General features: G+C 41.3%; 1 protein-coding gene across 7 annotated transcripts in view; it reads right to left on the minus strand.

Annotated features, from left to right (window-relative positions):
* Positions 1-16701, minus strand: part of XRCC4 (X-ray repair cross complementing 4) — a 196245-nt gene that overhangs the window by 56586 nt on the left and 122958 nt on the right. For 6 of the 7 annotated variants that reach the window (XM_067316288.1, XM_067316286.1, XM_067316289.1 and 3 more), the window contains one exon: positions 15207-15351. In XM_067316288.1, coding sequence (XP_067172389.1) covers positions 15207-15351 — 145 coding nt within the window. Of the gene's footprint in view, positions 1-15206; positions 15352-16701 lie in introns of those variants that run through there. The other variant, XR_010886987.1, reaches the window with a different exon arrangement.

Below are 16701 nucleotides of genomic sequence, written 5' to 3' on the forward strand. Positions count from 1 at the left end.
TCTTATCTTACAAGATTTTAGACAGATGCACAAAAATGTGCTACATACGTTCCCACTGATGGCAAAACTTGTCAGAAAGGATACTGATTACTGTCACCCTGAATCCTGATACAAGTTGACTGAAACAAATGCATCTTCCCAACAGACTGCGGAAATGTATCTGCTCATACCATATGGACTGATCATACTGTATAAATTAATGAATTTTTATCCATATGAAATAGATTTGGGGACTTTCTAAATAATATTGAAAATACTGGAATGACATGGGTGTTCAGGTGCTTAATGTACGGCTTTGGAGAAATGTGCATGTGAGTATATGAACCATATATTCTAAGACAAAGCACAAACCAGTGCTTCTCACCATGTTCCCTATCATCTATCTACTCAGTAACATGCCAGATGTCATCTCTCACCCTCTTCTATACTCCTCTCCAGATCTTTCTTTGCTCCTTCTCCAAGTCATTTTGAAAGATTAACTTGTTTTGTGAGGCAAAAGGTATAAGGATTAAAGCAAAATTCAACACACATCCTAATACTTAGTGTTCATTTCCCATTCATCTTTCTGTGCTTTGGCATTAAATTGTAAGTGCTCTGGAACACAAAATAATCTTGATATCTGTACCTTGCTCAGTTTCAACAGCATCCTTGGTAACTAAGAAACAGTAAATCTAATGAACCTGACATATAAAGACATAAAAGAGATGGATAGAAACCCACAGTAAATGTTTTACGGAGTCTACTTTATACTCAACATTATATATAGGCACTTAGGGTCATATATACACGATTTAGGAGGTCACATAAGTCTCTGATATAATTTTTCTTACAGGCTGGCTCTAAGTCTTCACAGTCAACAGTAACCAGTGAAACTAAGCAGGTGAAAACAAGCAGGCCGTATAAACATGGCCTTCACACCTTAAGGAATGAAGACATTGGGCAGATAAATTGCATGGGTACAGTTATGTGTTTTTTAATACCAAGGATTAATCACTTATTTTAGCATAAAGAATTGAAAAGTGCTGTCAGTTCTAAATGGTAGCTTTTTGGCCCTTCTTTGTTGGGGTGTTTTGGTGGGTTTTTTTTTTGAATAATCAATTATTAAAAAGTAAAGAAATAGAACAAATACAAATGCAGCTAAAAAGATTAATAACGTCATCTAATGAATGCCGCTTTTAAGAAGTGACCTTACACTGAGCAGGAGCTGAGCAATCATCTGAATGGAACAGGAGTGTTTGCAAGTGTTTGTGAACTCATTTCCTGAATCCTCTGTTTTAGTATTTTTGTGTATGGGATTTTGTTCAGAGTGTTTCCTGGAGTCCTTAATGAGTTAGAAGATTACTGGCCTTCACAGACAGTTGTGCTGTTTGGAATCCTCCAATTTAATCCTGACAAGAAGTTGTACTTTACGATCAGTCTAATGAACGACCAAAACAGATATTTGAAGCAGCTTTATCTCCTTGATATAGCCAAGCTTTAGTCTCAAATTATTCCATGCTGTCTATCTTTGATAACAGGACTGAGCCAGCAGAACATGGTTGTACAAGTTTTCCATCAGCCTAGTCCTAATCTCCTGCCAATGTGTATAATCAAAATTTTCTATGTTTCCTTCTATTAGAAGCAATGTGAAAATAATTCTGCCTGAGTAGCTGTTTTAGGAAAAGTAGGTTTAATCGACACCATCATCAAAAACCCTTTACAAAAGTGTTCATAAAAATACAGCACAATTTCTGCACAAGCATGTACAAAGTATTTTAAATATTGCTTTCTTTGTTGCTTTTAATGCGAATTCTTTCTTTTCTTCCTTCCCACCCCTTCCCCCAAAAGACTGAAAATATTGCAGCTTGGTCATATTAAAAGACAACAAATATTTCAGTATTGCCAGTTAGCTCAACCACACAAAGTCCCTCCTCTTTCTTACTTTAATTTACCCCTGAGGAGCAATTCTTTTGCCTCCCACATTAAAATACCCCAGCGGGGAGCACAGTTTTTAACCAAGCTAATCTACAGTGCTATAAATTACACAATACCAACCCACAACCTGCCTAACAGAGGCTTAAACTTGAAAATTCAGTACAAATGCAAACTTCATTCCCATATAAAAACTTTGTTACAAAGGCACAGGAAAAAGAAACACCAAAAATTTACCGGAAAGGTGGCAGAAGGAGGAACTGTTTCTGTTTTCTAAGCTCTCCTGCTAAATCTCATAGCTGTTTCATTCAAATATGCTATAAACTAATCATTTGGGATATATATCTCACCAGATTTGTCACAGCAATAAAATTCTGCTCTAAAGAACAAGCCCTGAGAAAACAATGAGTACAGCCCTGACAGTCTTAGTCAGTAATAACTTATCTATCAGCAATCAATTATTTGACTATTATTAGTGACAAAATTGGGTGAGAGGCACTACAAACCAAATAGCAGAGTGGCTTTGCTCAGGAGAAATTGCAGCCTCAGAGGTCAGCAAGATAATGTTCATTCTTCTGTGCCCTAGGCATCCAGCCTTCATATTTGCCCATCTTCCCCTTGGGAGTGGGGAGAAATGGTGCTGTGAATACCAACACCTTGTACTCACCATGCAAATAAATCACCCCTTCTCACATGCATCACAGAAGTCTTTCTAATTATCTACCACTCATTTTAAACAAAGGAACTTGCTGAATAGAAAGCCAAGGTGCCACCAAGAAGCATCTTCAAAACAATGGCAACTGTACTGTGGTGCATTTATTTTTGCCTTATTCATTCCATTTGAATATGGAATTATTTTTGCTTTTTTTGCAACTGCTCTTTATGCATTTTAATCAAAGGGTCCTATTTTTCCTTTTGACTATCCCCTATTTTTGTACAGCCCCAAGTCACATAACACAGGTAAATGAACACATTTCTTCTTTTTACTCCAATCTTATGCAAGATAAAATAGCTGCAAAAAACTGTTCAGGAGATTAGTATCACTTATCCAAACTTCCATCAAGACAACACGAGCTTACACTACTACTTTTAATACTTGTACAGGTGAGTCAAAACAAGATCTACTTTATGTGACTGGAGATTCACTGCTGCTTGAAGATGTCATGACATAAAGGGAAAAAAAGAAGCTATCCAAAGCTTAATAAAATGATTCCTGTTTGTTTTAAATATGTGACTACTGAACATGAATGAAACCCAGAAAGGACTTAATTCAGCAATCAAAAACAATTTTGGTTTGATTCTCACATTACATGAACCTGCCCGTCCACTTCTAAGAGATTTCCTAACCTGTTTATATTCCAGCCTGAATAAGTGAATTTTCAAAAGCTTTCTAAACGCTCCATTTTATAAATTTAGTTCCGTAGGACTGACTAAGCACTCCAGTATATGGATACTACAGTGATGTGAGGTACCAGTGACCATAGTGCTTTCTCATGCTATGCAAGGTTCTGCAAGTTCTTTCCAATTGTATTAAATAAAAACACTTAACGTACAAAAAAGTGACATGGCAACATGTACTTTCAAAAGAAAATAAGGTCTTTTTTTAAAAGGGTAACTGTGGTGTAAACTTTATACTCCCACAGGACCATGAAAGGTTACGGTTTCATTTTCAATGGAATCTAATCTTACTTGGTTAAATCTTTACTGGAAAGAATTACTTCATATGTGAGACCAATACTGATCTCTATGTGTAACCCTCTGAGAATGCCAAATTCCAAGATAAACTTATGTTTTTGCTACCTGAATCATAGGTGGTGGCAAACCACATTTTAAATAAACCTTGTGTTAGAACTTTAAAAATGTGAACCACAAGCAATAAATTAAGTAAATACAGAGAGATGATCCCAAGAGGATTCCTGACACACCACAGGCTCTGAGTGCTTTTAAAGGGGTAGAAGGTTATCAAAAGAAAGGCTGCGTAGCTTCTTGCAATGTTGCAATATACAGCCAATAGCCTTTTTCTAATAAATGGTATGTACCTATTTAGAATGTAAAAATCTTTGGAAGGTACAGAAAGAAGGGAATATGAGGAAAGCACATTTATCAAAGACATGTAAAAACTATGCAGCTGATACTATACACAATTACATGCGTGACTAACTCTATTCAGACCAGCAGAACCCTCAAGTCCAGAACAATGTCTGTAAGGACTACGACATTTGTATTTCAAAATTCAAAGTAAAACTGCTATTCTCTCTTTGGCCTCTCCTGGTGGAGCAGCTGATTGCAGTACAGATGACACAAAATATCCCACTGCAACTTGTGATGCTTCCAAACACCTAGTTAGCATTTTGTCAAGAGTCTCAGATAACTGTTAGATTCCTAGACTCACTTTGCAACCAAGGGCACACAGTGCCTTTAGTTACCCACCTGCAAAATCTGGATATGATTTTTTACTTCACACAGATGTTTCCTAGGACTCCTAAATACATGTTGAACACCTGGAGCTCTCTGAAAAAGCAGTATTCATATGTAAAATAAGAAAGATTTAAACTACTGGTGGCAAAGACCCTCTCAAATTCAGTGGGGCTATGGTTACAACAAGATATTTCAGTAAAACCAAACATACTGATGTTAGGGGGAAGCATCTCTTTCCTTCAGCTTACACGTAGGCCTGATTCTGACAGTCAGCCCGTTTTATCAGTCAATGGAAGAAGGATCAGGCTGGCAGTAGTCAGATTTCAATAGCAAAAAAAAACAAACAAAAAAACCCTGACACTAACATCTATATCCACTGTAAATATGCAAAACTAGACACGTACACATGAAAGTTCTGACATGCAGAAGAGCTAAAAAGACAGAGACACAGTGTTTGGGGTAAACACTTGGTTCTTCATGGAAAAGGTAAGCAAATAATATCTGCTATATCCCAGTCAATTGAATTTAAAGCATTTCTTAGCATTTGCTTCTCAGAATTATGAAGACTTTTCTCTGTAATAATGTTTTTTGGTTGTGTCTACTCTTATCCCCAGGGGAAGCCAGCATACTTGCATCATTATAAGGTTTTCGCTGTATTTAAGATGCTTCTTTCAAAACCACTTCTGTGATTTTACATACTTTAAATCATTTGATCAGATTATAGTACTAGCCTCTTTCCGCAACTCTTCAACAGAAAAAAAAATTATAACCATTATATGGCAGATGGAGTGAATTACGTTTTGAAACATACAGAATAACATTAAGAAATTTTGAGTCTTATCCAGTAAAGTCTTTCTCCTAGGATAAACCAACCTGTGGATGAGGGCCATAGAATTAGATCCTTTATTAGTAAGAAATAACAGACAGACATAAAAAAGGGGGTTTGTTTTCTTCTCCACATAAAAACAATTTTGACAGAAAAAAGCAGAAAAATAAGCTTATGCTTGCAGGAATCAAATAATAGTTATAAATAAATTGTACTAGAAATAGAAGCTTTTTCCAGACTTCCTTTTGTTTTAGTTATAGTGACTCCAGCATTGCTTGGGTTCCACTGTACTCTGTGACTATAGTTTACACAAACTATTTAAAGCATTCTGTATTCAATAAAGACTATGTTTAATTTATAAGTAGTATGTATTATCTGCTCTGAAATAGGTTCTAATATTTTTGAATAAAATTATTATAGAAATATTTAATTATCTATATGTTCAGGCTGACAGGCCTTACATTTAAGCCTCCCTATTGCATGCATATTCCACATAGATAGTAGTGTTATTCATATGTGGCTCCCTGAGAGATTTGAGTAATGCATTAATAAGCATAATTTCTAAATACGGATAGGGATTACTTTTATTATTTTTTCCCCCCAGTATAAATTACAAATTATGAAAAGTAGAATTTGCATCTTAACTTGTTCTCCATATTCTTGGCTGACAAGTTATCTCTGATTTGCACCTTAGGAAACTGCCAGATATTAAGTTACAGTTAAAGCTTCACAAATACCATCATAGTTACTGGAACTAAAATAATTTTATTTTACTTACTGACTCAATCATGTAATGAATTTTAAGAATCATCTTTTGTCACATTTTAAAAATGCGTAAATTATGAGCCACAATTTGACTGTTATCGACTTTAAGTAACATCTGTCTGCCTAAAGAAGCATTGGGCTTTTATTGTACATCTCAGATTGGAAATAACCTGCTGTAGAGTCAGATAAACCTGAATCTTGGCACTTCCCTGACCAATTAAGTATGCTGAATTTTTACTTTCTCCTAAAGAACATCATTTTCTCAGCAAATGATTATACAGATTATTTAAACAAATCTTGTTCCACAAATCCTAGCTCAGTTCTTTACTGATCTCACATCTATACTACTTTCACTTAGCTTAATATATCCAAGTTGCATTTGTAAGTTTCCATAAAAAATTTATTTAAGCCTTGAATAAATTGACAAAGTAATATTCGGTATTCAACTCCAATACAATTCAACTCCTTTGCCTGCTATCCCACCCACCCACAACACATGAGAAAGACAGTACTCCTTTTGCTCTAATTTCTATGTTAAACAGTTTTTTATTTGCATTCTTTTCAGTATTCTTGCTCATATTTAAGAATATATTTTCATTCCAAAGGACTTGAGTATTGCTACATAACTAGTCTCAAAATCCATAAACCTAAACTATATGGGGAAAGAGAATCCTTTCATTTTTCATGATTCTTTGTTTAATTAAGATGATCTTAACTTTAAGTATAAATGATACCTTCTTACCATATTTTAAAATCTTAGGAGAAATAAAGAAAAAATGTTGAATATATATGATTGCAGTGCAAGATTTACACTGAAATAAAACTTCATGGTAAAAGTTAAGATATAATTCCTATTATGTGAGAACAGTGGCTGTGCTGAAAAATACTATATTTCCAAGAAAACCTGAAATACATTGCTAACCTTCAGGTCCTCATTTCTGCTTCAGAAAGCAAAAAAGGAAAGAAAAATTTGGATGAACTCGGTCAGTAAAGAAGTATTATTTTTCTTTTGATTTAGGGTCTTTTATCAACTGACTTACGATGCAGCAATATAAAGACAACATTATGCACTTGATGTGTGGTTTGTAACCGCTTTTTCATTGCCTGGCAAACATGAAGCAAGCACTGATGACATCTGCAAAACTTGCAAAGGGAAAACACCACTAAATACTCTTTAGTGTGTTAAAGCAAAAACCATGGGATATGATTTTATGAGACAGAACCTTAAAATATTTACACTAGAAGTAAAGAGTCAAATCTTCCTGCAGGTCTGTGCAGGAGAGCTCTGCAGTAAGGATTCAGTCATGCATTTGCAAAGGTGATCACAATCTGCCATTGGATCTTATTGCCAGAAAAGCCTAACATGCTTCCAAGGGCTGTACGTCCATATTTGTGATGGAGCATTTCCAACAAGTGAAGGGATTTAGACGTTAACTTTTTCCCCAATAGCGGGCTGGGGTGATTTGCTTGGATTACAGAATCACAGAATGGTTGAGGTTGGAAGGGACCTCTGGAGATCATCTAGTCCAACCCCCCTGCTCAAGCAGGGTCACCTAGAGCATGTTGCACAGGATTGCATCCAGGCGCGTTTTGAATATCTCCAGAGAAGGAGACTCCACCACCTCTCTGGGCAACCTGTTCCAGTGCTCTGTCACCCTCACAGTGAAAAAGTTTTTCCTCATGTTCAGATGGAAGTGTCTGTGTTTCAGTTTGTGCCTGTTGCCTCGCGTCCTGTCACTGGGCACCACTGAATGAGTCTGGTCCCATCCACTCAACACCCTCCCTTCAGATACTTGTACACATTGATAAGATCCCCTCTCAGTCTTCTCTTCTCCAAGCTAAATAGGCCCAGCTCTCTCAGTCTTTCCTCATAAGAGAGATGCTCCAGTCCCCTAATCATCTTTGTAGCCCTTCGCTGGACTTGCTCCAGTAGTGCCACATCCCTCTTGTACTGGGGAGCCCAGAACTGGACGCAGTGCTCCAGATGTGGCCTCACCAGGGCTGAGTAGAGGGGGAGGATCACCTCCCTCGACCTGCTGGCAACACTCTTCCTGATGCACCCCAGCATACCATTGGCCTTCTTGGCCACAAGGGCACATTGCTGCCTCATGCTTAACTTGGTGTCCCACCAGCACTCCCAGGTCCTTCTCCGCAGAGCTGCTTTCCAGCAGGTCAACCCCCAACCTGTACTGGTGCTGGGGGTTATTCCTCCCCAGGTGCAGGACCCTGCACTTGCCTTTGTTGAACTTCAGGAGGTTCCTCTCCGCCCACCTCTCCAGCCTGTCCAGGTCTCTCTGAATGGCAGCACAGCCCTCTGGCGTATCGGCCACTCCTCCCAGTTTTGTATCGTCAGCAAACTTGCTGAGGGTGCACTCTGTTCCTTCATCCAGATCATTGATGAATAAGCTGAACAAGACTGGACCCAGTACTAACCCCTGGGGGACACCGCTAGCTACAGGCCTCCAACTAGACTCTGTGCCACTGATCACAACTCTCTGAGCTCTGCCATTCAGCCAGTTCTCAATCCATCTCACTGTCCACTCATCTAAACCACACTTCCTGAGCTTGTCCATGAGGATGTTATGGGAGACAGTGTCAAAAGCCTTGCTGAAGTCAAGGTAGGCAACATCCACTGCTCTCCCCTCATCTGCCCAGCCAGTCATTCCATCATAGAAGGCTATCAGATTGGTTAGGCATGATTTCCCCTTGGTGAAGCCATGCTGACTACTCCTGATCACTTTCTTGTCCTCCACATGCTTGGAGATGGCCTCCAGGATGATCTGCTCCACCACCTTTCCAGGGATGGAGGTGAGGCTGACTGGCTTGTAGTTCCCTGGGTCCTCCTTCTTGCCCTTTTTGAAGACTGGGGTGACATTGGCTTTCTTCCAGTCTTCAGGCACCTCTCCTGTTCTCCATGACCTTTCAAAGATGATGGAGAGTGGCTTAGCAATGACATCCGCCAGCTCCCTCAGCACTCGTGGGTGCATCCCATCAGGGCCCATGGATTTGTGGGTGTCAAGTTTGCTTAAATGATCTCTAACCCACTCCTCCTCCACCAAGGGAAAGTCTTCCTCTCTCCAGACTTTCTCTCTTGCCTCCAGGGTCTGGGGTTCCTGAGGACTGGCTTGAGCAGTAAAGACTGAAGCAAAGAAGGCATTCAGTAACTCTGCCTTCTCTGCATCCTTCGTCACCAGGCCACCCACCCCATTCAGCAAAGGGCCCACGTTTTCCCTAGTCTTCCTCTTGCTACCGATGTATTTGAAGAAGCCTTTCTTCTTGTCCTTGACATCTCTTGACAGGTTTAATTCCAAACAGGCCTTAGCCTTCCTTGTCGCATCCCTGCACACTCTGACAACGTTCCTATATTCCTCCCAAGTGGCCTGTCCCCCTTTCCACTTTCTGTATACTTCCTTCTTCTGGTTGAGTTTTGCCAGGCAGGAGCTCCTTGCTCATCCATGCAGGTCTCCTACCTCCTTTGCTTGACTTCCTGCTCATAGGGATGCACTGCTCTTGAGCCTGGAGGAAGTGATGTTTGAATACTAACCAGCTCTCTTGAACACCCCTTCCTTCTAGGGCCCTAACCCATGGGATTCCTCCAAGTAGGTCCCTGAAGAGGCCAAAGTTTGCTCTCCTGAAGTCCAGGGTTGCTATCCTACTTAGTGCCCTGCTGCCTCCTCGCAGGATCCTGAACTCCACCATCTCATGGTCACTGCAGCCAAGGCTGCCCCCAACCTTCACATCTTCCACCAGTCCTTCTTTGTTTGTTAGTACGAGGTCCAGCAGCACACCTCTCCTTGTTGGCTCCTCCACCACCTGTGTCAAGAAGTTGTCACCAATGCTCTGCAGGAACCTCCAGGACTGTTTGTGCCTAGCTGTGGTGTCTTTCCAGCAGATATCGGGGTGGTTGAAGTCCCCCATGAGAACCAGGGCCTGGGATCGTGAGGCTACTTCCAGCTGTCTGTAGAAGGCCTCATCGACTTCCTCTTCCTGATCAGGTGGCCTGCAGTAAACACCCACAACAGTGTCACCTCTGTTAGCCTGCCCTTTGATCCTTTACCCATAAGCTCTCGACTCGCTCTTCATCCACCCCAAGGCACAGCTCAATACATTCCAGTTGCTCTCTCACGTAAAGAGCAACTCCACCACCTCGCCTTCCTGGCCTGTCTTTCCTAAAAAGCACGTAGCCATCCATGACAGCACTCCAGTCATGCGAGCTATCCCACCATGTCTCTGTAATGGCAATGAGATCATGGCCCTGCGACCACACACAGATCTCTAGTTCTTCCTGTTTGTTCCCCATGCTGCGTGCGCTGGTGTACAGGCATTTCAGAGAGGTGATCGAGCATGCAGGTTTCCCAGGAGAGGTACAAGAGGGTCCTCCATAGCCACATCCCATGCGCACTTCCCTGGCTGCATTCACCTGCTGGAGGCATCCTGACTTGAGCAGTCTTTTGCCAACTACCCTGTCACTATAATTCTCCCCTTCCCCCGTCTTTCCTAGTTTAAAGCCCTCCTTACCAGGTTGGACAACCTGTTGGTAAAGACCCGCGTGGTCCGCCTCGTGAGGTGGATCCCATCTCTCGCCATCAGTTGTTGATCTTCAAACAGGGTCCCATGGTTGTAGAAACCAAAACCCTGTTGCCAACACCAGTGGCGCAGCCAGTCGTTAACTTGGAAAGTCCATCTCCTCCTCCTCTCATCCATCCCCCTCACTGGCAGGATTGAGGAGAAGATGACCTGGGCTCCCAGACCCTTGACCACCATCCCCAAAGCTCTGAAATCCTGCTTGATGGTCTCCAGTTTGCCCTTGGTGTCATTGGCGCCCACACGGAAGAGCAGCAGTGGGTAATAGTCCTAAGCGTGGACGAGCCTAGGCAGTCTTTGCATGACATCTCTCACACGAGCCTCTGGCAGGCCACAAACCTCTCTAGACATGGGGTCAGGTCGACAGATAGATGTCTCCATCCCCTGCAGCAGGGAGTCCCCCACAACAATCACCCGCCGCTTTTTCTGGGCGTTCCGGCAGGGCACAGGGTCTGTTGTCCCAGGTACTTCCCTTGCAGCCATGCCCATCTCCTCCTCATCCTGGAGGGCACTAAACCTGTTCTTCAGCTGCAAGTCTTCGGGAGGAGTAGGAGCCTTTCTCCTCTCATGAGCAGTGACCAGTTTCCAGCCTTCTTCTACGGTGTTATGATGTACCGTGTCACACGGCACAGAGCCCTCTGGCAACTCCACTGCTGCGGGGGGTTGGGACTCCCGAAGCTGCACAGTCTCCAAGAATACCCTGTCTATCTCTTGCTCATCTTCTCGGATGCTGCGCAGCCTACTGACCTCCTCCCGTAACTCCCTTACCTGACGACACAACTCGACAACAGCAGCACACCTCCTGCAGGAGAGCTGGCTGCCAGCCCAGGCCTCCCGGAGAGGCCCCAAGCACTCCCTGCAGCCTGAGACCTGTAGAGCTGCATCTGCTGTCAGAGGGTCGGTCTGGGTCCCAGCCTCTGACACAGCAACTCCAACAGCCGCTGGGGAACGCGCTGTGCAGCGTGTCACGACCATACTTGAGGAAGCGTACACCACAGGGATCAGAAACGAAGGTACCTTCATGCACCCTTCTGCACAAACTGCTGCCTCTGTTCACTGCGCTCTGGGAGCTGCGCTCTAGGCCTGGCTCTTATATAGGCCTCTCCCTAGCACTGGCTAAGAGGGTGCTTGACCCACCCTAATCAAGGGCCACCAGGATCAAAGGCCCCAACTCCCTCTGGCCAGGGGCAACCAAGAGAGCTCATTAGCAGCAGCCACTCCTAGCTAGAGCTTTTCCCAGGAGAAGTCAAGGCCTCCTGCAGTTGTCCTTGCCTAGCTTCCCCTTTCCTGTTCACAGCAATCACCTGCTAGTTCCTCGGGGGTCCTCAGAAAGCCCACAACTTCCAACAAGATCCTCAAGTTCTAGTCAGAGCCCAAACACTGTTGCGCAAACTGCTGTCTCTGTTCGCTGCGCTCTGATTACTTATTTCCTTTTGTTAGGAGACACAATACTGGAAAATATTTTGGGCAGGACACCCAATACACCGTCTGCTTGAGATAAAGCCTTTTGCACCATGTAGGATCTAGCCTTCAGTCAGCATAAGTTACTGAAGAAGTTTCATAAAAAAAGACTTGTAATACTGATTTTATATTTTCCTATCTATGATTGACAGACTGAACAGAAATAAAAATTATTAGCCAAGAAACTTGACTGAAAGCTTGATTAACAGCTGGCAAAAGTCTCCAGATGAAGTTCAGAAAGACAAGAAGGGAGCAGGGACAACTGAGAAAAATCATCAGTGAAATGGAAATCATTTGTTTTGTTTTTGTAATTTTTCAGGTTACTAGGAAGATCTAGTATCTTCCTCTCTGATCAAGCAATTAGCACTGCCACTGTATTTTTAATTAAATAGGGGACTCAAAAACATATTCCAGCATCAAGGGATATCACTTTGATTTCTACACTCATTTTGGGATCACAGAGAAGGATATGGATCTTTCATGATCAGGTACACCATCACACTACTGGAAGGCAGGTGACATGTCAAACACTGTGACCTGTACTGCAAAGCAGTTGTTTACAATACAATTCATATATACTTGATGCAAGAGAAGAACAGGGATAAAGACAGACAGAATGAAAGTTTGGTATGGTAGGTATTAGAATACTACTAACTATGATAAAGCCAAGAAAAAGAACCAGTCTTCAGATTCAGGGATACTAGAGCTCTGACTTGGTTTCTTAGCTATATTAGAAACACTTCGCACAGTATGAAAAAAATCTAATGTTTCTGTGTTTTTCTAGAATTTGCCTCACTCACAGGAATTAAAACAAAAACATCAAGATCATCCCAGGCCTAGGACAGGACTCAGAGGTTCATACACTGAGAATGACGAAGCCTAAGCCCTGTTACATTCCCGTTTCCAGAGAAACGCTTTCTTACTCCAATTCAATCGCTTGCCCACGTAAGTTTTTCTTGCATGATCAATACTAAAGGCAGTGAAATTATATTTCAGGCAAATATTGCCAGACTGTCTCAAAATAAAACTGTCTGACTACATACAATTGGCAATGGGATTGTTTATTGTAGCATACTGGACTCTATAAGAGCAGAGAAGTAGAATGTGACTTTGTTGTAGAGAGTTCTCAAAAATAGTTATTTCTTTTACTAATAAAACAGGATTGTAAATTTAAAAATTCATGATGCCATCAAGCCACAATCTTCTATGTCAAAATAAGATATTTTTCTTACTGAGTTAAACAGAAATCCTTGATAATCACATGAAATGTCTTTGCAGTCTACTTGTGTCTACAGCTGTTTAGATAGTTTATTATCTATTGAATATCACAGATAAAAGGTGGAAATTAGTATTTTCAAAACTAACTTACCACAGACTTTGAAAAAAGATTAGGTTTTGAAGAAAATGCCACCAATCATATTGCAGCCCTGAGGTAATTCTGTTTATTGTTCAACCCCTCAAAGATCATGTGAAAATATCCAAAAGTCAAGAGAGAGACACTTTTGCCCCCCCCCAAAAAAGAAGACTTTTATTAAGTGTTATAAATTTTGACTCCTTGTTTTTAAAGGGTAAATTCTTTTTTCTCCCCAGTGATCATATTTTGAAGGAAATCTGTATGAGCTATAATCCATCCTTGGTCTATTGAAAATGGTATTGTGAATTTGAAATTTTATTTCAGAAGTAGCACAAGATGCCCTAACTTCTCCCCACATCTAGAGAAAAGTTTTAAGTCTCACATCATAGGGCAAATGAATAGAACATCCAGAGTGAAAAGTAAATAAGCAGTGACTCCTCTTATGAATAACGTTCATCAAAAAAGGCATTAAGTGATGCCATTATGCCTTCCAAAACATATTTTTCAATTGAGCTAAGAAAGAGTGCAGAGAGAGAGAGAGAGAGAGAGAGAGAGAGAAAGAGATCAACACAGAAATACATGAACAGTTATCATGGTGTGGGATAATGGTCTGTGATTATCTGTGATCCTCCCTGCTGTGGGGTAAACAGTGAATACAAGGGTGATTTGCGGTATGATGCCCATGCCGGTGAGGGGTGAGATAACGCCCAGGGCGAGGTGGAGGTCTGGCAACTTGCCACTGCTCTACCCAAAATGACACCTGGGGTGAGGCGGGAGTCTTGCAGCCTGGTGTTGTTGATAGGGACAAAAGAAAAAAAAGGCCAGCAGCCATTGACACCCTCGCTGAGCTCGACAAGGACCAAACATCCCACAGTGTTTGACTCAGCCCCACCTTGCCAAAAGTATAAATTCAGTGCATAAATGATCCTCCATTTCGAGGACGAGAACACCAACCTACGGACGGGTCGACGGGCCTGGACCTCTCTCCTCCCCAAAACAGGGACGCCTTTTTGGTAAGGTTTGCGCCTCTGACAACATTGGATGTTACCCCGGGAAAAATACCATTGTTGAAAGCACTTAATTATCGTTTTGAGCTCAGAAAAAGTAGAATTTGTTGCAGTAAGTGCATTTGTCACTGTCAATCCTGAACCTGTTGATCTGCCACTTCAATAAATTGCCTATTTTGATCAACTTTGTGAACCTGACTCAGTGAAAGCCCTTTTGAGGAGGGCTCTGGCAGGCAAATGTTGATTACCAAATTATTGTTCAGCTTTGTGAACCTGACTCAGTGAAAGCCCTTTTGAGGAGGGCTCTGGCAGGCAAACGCTGATTACCAAAGTATTGTTCAACTTTGTGAACCTGACTCAGTGAAAGCCCTTTTAGAAGGGCTCTGGCAGGCAAAGTTGATTACCCCTTGTCCTCCCTTCACGCGACAGTAACACATGGGAAATAGGACATTTTTAGCTATTGTTTTTTGTTTTTTTTTCTGAACCCTAATTCACCCAAATCTTCAGAAATTATAAAGATACTCCTAATATTATCACTTTTTGTGACAACAACTTAATTCATGCTCTGCATCTTAGTTTGATACTTGCTATGAATGCTTAAACTAGTTCAAGTCACTTAAAGGAAAGACTTTTACTACTATCATTTTAGAGATGTATTAGCATCAGTAACTCCTTGGGCCTGACTTTATGTAATCATTCACACCTGTTCAAAGTTGGGTAAAATTCCTGTAAATCACTATATATGAAAGGCACCACAACAGAACTCAGATACTCCGAAATACTATGAAGTTGCACAAGAAAACACAAAAAAGAAACAAATACATAACCTTCCAACATTTGTAGGTATAATAACACTCAAATATATTTGAAAATTACTTACTTTTCCTTCGCTGGTAGTTCTGCCTCATAAGCTGCCACTTTAGCTCCTGTCCCAGCAGGCTTTACTACCCTTTGCCTTCGCTTTCGTGTCGGAGCGGCATCAACGACGTCTGGGCTACTCAGCATGGAGTCTCTTCGTTCAGCTGCTGCCAAAAGGAAAAAGACCAAAGTTGAAGAGAACATGGAAGCATTACAAGATAATTCTTCAAATATTTTTGTTTATTCTTATAAAATCTCCCTCTATGCTGGTAGGATGGATTCAGACTTGATAGCAATTGCTATCTTGCAGTAAAACAAACAGAAGGATGATACAAAGTGAAATTCAAACAGACCAAATTTAAACTAGAAAAACAGCTTCCCTTGACCTCTATATGTAGTCAGATGAGAGTAAGAAGGATTTTTAAATGTTCTGTGAAGGACCAGAAATTTCCTGAAGGTCTCCTGATCCCTCCTTGTAGACTCTCTAGTAACTAGAGAGGCAGCCTACAAAGTCTAGTTTCACCTAGCTGAAGTTAGTCTTTGTAATCTACAAAATAATTGACAAAGATGGGCACATAGCACAGGAAAAAGGAGCTCAGGACTAGCAATTCTGCTCACAGCATGGCTTTATTCAGACCCTCAGTCTGTAGTTATGAGCAACAATATAAATCCAAAACAAAAGGGAGTTGTATGATTTTCAATAGTTGTAAGGAAAAACCTTTGTGAGAAGCTTATTTGCTGTGGTCAGGTACAGGATTTTGTCATGCAGAAGTTATCCTGCTACCACTGGGCCATAAAACCTCAAGAGTTCTGCTGGAGACTCCCTGAAGACATTGGCCAGAGAAGGATGGGCAACCCCGTGCCTGTTCACAGAGGCAAAGCATCCTCTGGCTGGAGCAAACCGCAGTATTGAAAGGGAGAACGTCAGCTCCCTGTTCTGCCCGCGGAACAGACGACCCTGCTTCCATGGCAGCTTTCTTACTCAACAGCAAATCTTTCAAATGCTGAAGAGTAGCTGCAGTCCCAAAAGGCAGATGTAGAGAATCCCTAACTCCTTGCAACCTCAAACTGGATAGCAAGTGTAGGCTTCTACTCACTCCTCTGCTTATGATACGTAAAGTAAGCTGTATCCAGATTCATTCACCTACAATTTTCACTTCCATTATTACTGCATAAACAGTAATTCATCACGAAAATTCATAAAAGATGCATTGTCTACATTTAAAAAACAATCCTCTGTCTTTTTGACAGTTATCTGATTATTCGAAGCTTGCATGTCAAGATGGTCAGATCCTTCCTTAAGCTAAAATCCTCTGTTCCTTACTACTGTTATACATACAGAAGATATGTAGATATTTTTATGCCAGCTATCAACATTCTGTAGTATGCTTTTATTTGATGTGCCTGCTTTAAAAATAAAATCTTTAATCACTTTGAATATTTAAGATAATGATATCCAGAATAGCACACATTTCAACTGAAATATATTAAATAATGATGTGGTGACTGAGGCTGAT

This window comes from Apteryx mantelli, chromosome Z (assembly GCF_036417845.1).
Source record: "Apteryx mantelli isolate bAptMan1 chromosome Z, bAptMan1.hap1, whole genome shotgun sequence".
NCBI classification, from domain to species: Eukaryota; Metazoa; Chordata; class Aves; order Apterygiformes; family Apterygidae; genus Apteryx; species Apteryx mantelli.